This window comes from Sinocyclocheilus grahami, unplaced genomic scaffold (genome assembly GCF_001515645.1).
Source record: "Sinocyclocheilus grahami isolate Dianchi unplaced genomic scaffold, SAMN03320097.WGS_v1.1 scaffold11691.1, whole genome shotgun sequence".
NCBI lineage: Eukaryota > Metazoa > Chordata > Actinopteri > Cypriniformes > Cyprinidae > Sinocyclocheilus > Sinocyclocheilus grahami.
Window position 1 is genome coordinate 417 of NW_015513979.1, and position 2,633 is coordinate 3,049.

The 2,633-nt window shown below is 38.1% G+C and overlaps 1 protein-coding gene across 1 annotated transcript in view; it reads left to right on the plus strand.

Annotated features, from left to right (window-relative positions):
• Positions 1–626: 626 nt before the first annotated feature.
• The window catches only part of LOC107578731 (serine/threonine-protein kinase Sgk1-like), a 4,826-nt gene continuing 2,819 nt past the window's right edge, over positions 627–2,633 (plus strand). Inside the window, exons 1-6 of the mRNA XM_016264660.1 lie at positions 627–743; positions 1,750–1,857; positions 1,954–2,011; positions 2,102–2,185; positions 2,275–2,406; positions 2,516–2,628. Coding sequence (XP_016120146.1) covers positions 688–743; positions 1,750–1,857; positions 1,954–2,011; positions 2,102–2,185; positions 2,275–2,406; positions 2,516–2,628 — 551 coding nt within the window. The 5' untranslated portion in view covers positions 627–687. The remainder of the gene's footprint in view (positions 744–1,749; positions 1,858–1,953; positions 2,012–2,101; positions 2,186–2,274; positions 2,407–2,515; positions 2,629–2,633) is intronic.

Here is a 2,633-nt window from a genome sequence, read left to right on the forward strand (position 1 = left end):
GTTATTCTGGTGTCTAATAGATTTCGTTTGCATATGTTTTTTTTTTTTGTTTTTGTTTTTTTGGTTGGGGGTATGCAATATGTCAAATATGTGAAAAGGAAAAAACTAATGAAATCTATGCTTTTTAGGGGTGTAAAAGACGTTTTTTGTGTGTGCTGTACAGTCAATTTTTAGACATAATGTTACAATTATTATTAGTAGTAGTATTAGCATATTTATCTTCATCATTATTTATTATTATTATTATACTAATCGCATTTTTATATATCCATGCAAAATGATTGCATGATTAAAAATATTGCATTTTTCGGGTTTAAATATTTGTATGCTGTTTTATTAAATGATGTGGTTCCATGAGAGCGATAGAAAGGATCGTTGTTGATAAATAGCAGATCTGCACAGATACAGTGAGCAATGCGGTCTGTTGTGTAACACTGACACTGACATTAAACCACTTCACACGGATTTCTCTGAATCACGGCTTCTAGAAGAAAAACGCTTTCTTGGCAGACTCGACGTGCAAATGATTATTTGACCGATAACCTTTAAGATTTCGTAGGGTTCCCATCACAGATGGTTGGCAGTTCATGCAGGTCAAATGCAGGGTGTTAGTGACACCAGCTGTGGATTTCCTTCTGACGTAAATGCTTGTTTTTGTTTTTTTCAGCTTTTATTAAAGAAAGGAAGATGGGCTTAAACGACTTCATCCAGAAGCTTGTTTCCAACCCTCCCATCTGTCAACAGTAAGTATCCCAATATTTAATAATAATATGAACATGGAAATAAACAATTGCATGATGCTTTTACAGTTACAAGTATATGTGTGAACCGAAAAAGGCAAAATCAACAAATAAGAGCAGAGATGATGATTTCTGTTTCAAAATCAGTAAGAAAGTGGTTCAGGGAAAATTCCAGCCTTCATTCATAAAGGCAACCCTTTGACCTGTAGTGTATTTATATAGGCCTTCATTGAGGTGACTGTACTAGAGGATGTAATCCCATCATCTGAGTTTAGCTGTGCCTTCTGCTAATTGTGCAGGTTAATCTGTACCGGCGAGATAAAGCCAAGCACCAGAATAGTGTTCTACGAAAAGCTGTTCAGGCCGTCGCTTGGCCGCAGTAAGCACCTTTGAGAAAATCCCTAATGTCCCCTAGACAAGGATAAGGGCCTAATTCAATTAAGTGCGGCCCATTTGGTCTTAGAGTCATTCAGGTCGGACCAGCGGAAAGTTTCTCACCGCGTCATCTCATATGCTCCACAATATTCAGTCAAAGAGATTGTGTAAAAAGTTGAGATTTCAGCTCTCAATAGTCTAAAAGTCATCATTTCGGGCTGAGAAAGGTTTCAATAAAATATCATTTGATCTAAATTGTATTAGTAGATGCATCCATTCTCATAATCTTGCACAAGGAACAGCTTGTCTTGTCAGGTCAAAAAGACATTTTGAATTTCCAATAAACCTGAAACAGCCCCTCATAAACTTCACCAACACTACCATCTATCTGCCTGCAAACGCATTACAGGAAATGATTCATTTAAAGGAAAGTTCTGGATTAAATACATTCACAAAAACAAACATTTTGACTCATTTTAAAGAGATTTTGGAACAAATCCACTTATTGGAAGTATGTTGGGCAATCGTTGCATAATCATGCGCCAATAGATTTCCATTGTTTTATTTTGCTTTATACAAACTGTGGGTCTTGAACAAAGTTAATCCATAACATTTTTGAATCTCTTTTCCTTAGCGCCGAGGTTGGTTCGTTCTTAAAAATCGATGAGAACCAGAATGAGGAGCTGGAGGAGAATCACCTGTATTTGGCCAATCCCAGGAGCTCTTTGGCTGAGGAGACTCAGTGCGTAGTTACTCTTCATTTGTTTGGTTAATTGGATTCCAGTCAGCCAGGCTGCTTGTTGTTTGCATTACTAATGTTGTTTAATTTCCTTAACAGGATAAAACCTTCGGATTTCGACTACTTAAAGATCATTGGGAAGGGGAGCTTTGGAAAGGTGGGCACAAACAGCTTTTTAATAAGGTCAAGATGTCAACACTTATGTCATATCTTCAAGTGAGAATGCTAATGGCATCGTATTTCACAGGTTCTGCTCGCAAAGCACAAGGAAAATGAACAATACTATGCTGTGAAGGTGCTGCAGAAGAAAATCATTCTGAAAAAGAAAGAGGTAAGACCCAATGCGGTGTTCACATAGATGTGAAAGCACTTTGCCACAATTGCTGTATAGTAACAATTAACACTTAATATGTTTTTCAGCAAAAGCATATCATGGCAGAAAGGAGTGTATTAATGAAAAATATCAAGCATCCATTCCTGGTGGGGCTGCACTACTCTTTCCAAACCACAGACAAACTGTATTTTGTGCTAGACTACGTCAATGGAGGCGAGGTTAGTAAACAATGCATTCATACTGTACACTCATATAGCTCAAAAGAGGCCGCACCTCGGCTCAAAATAGCTGACTGACTTTGTATGTTTTTTTTTTTCCCTCCTGCAGCTGTTCTACCACCTCCAGCGTGAGCGGGTGTTTTTGGAGCCCAGGGCGAGGTTTTATGCTGCTGAAATCGCTAGTGCACTCGGTTACCTCCACTCACTGCACATAGTTTACAGGTATG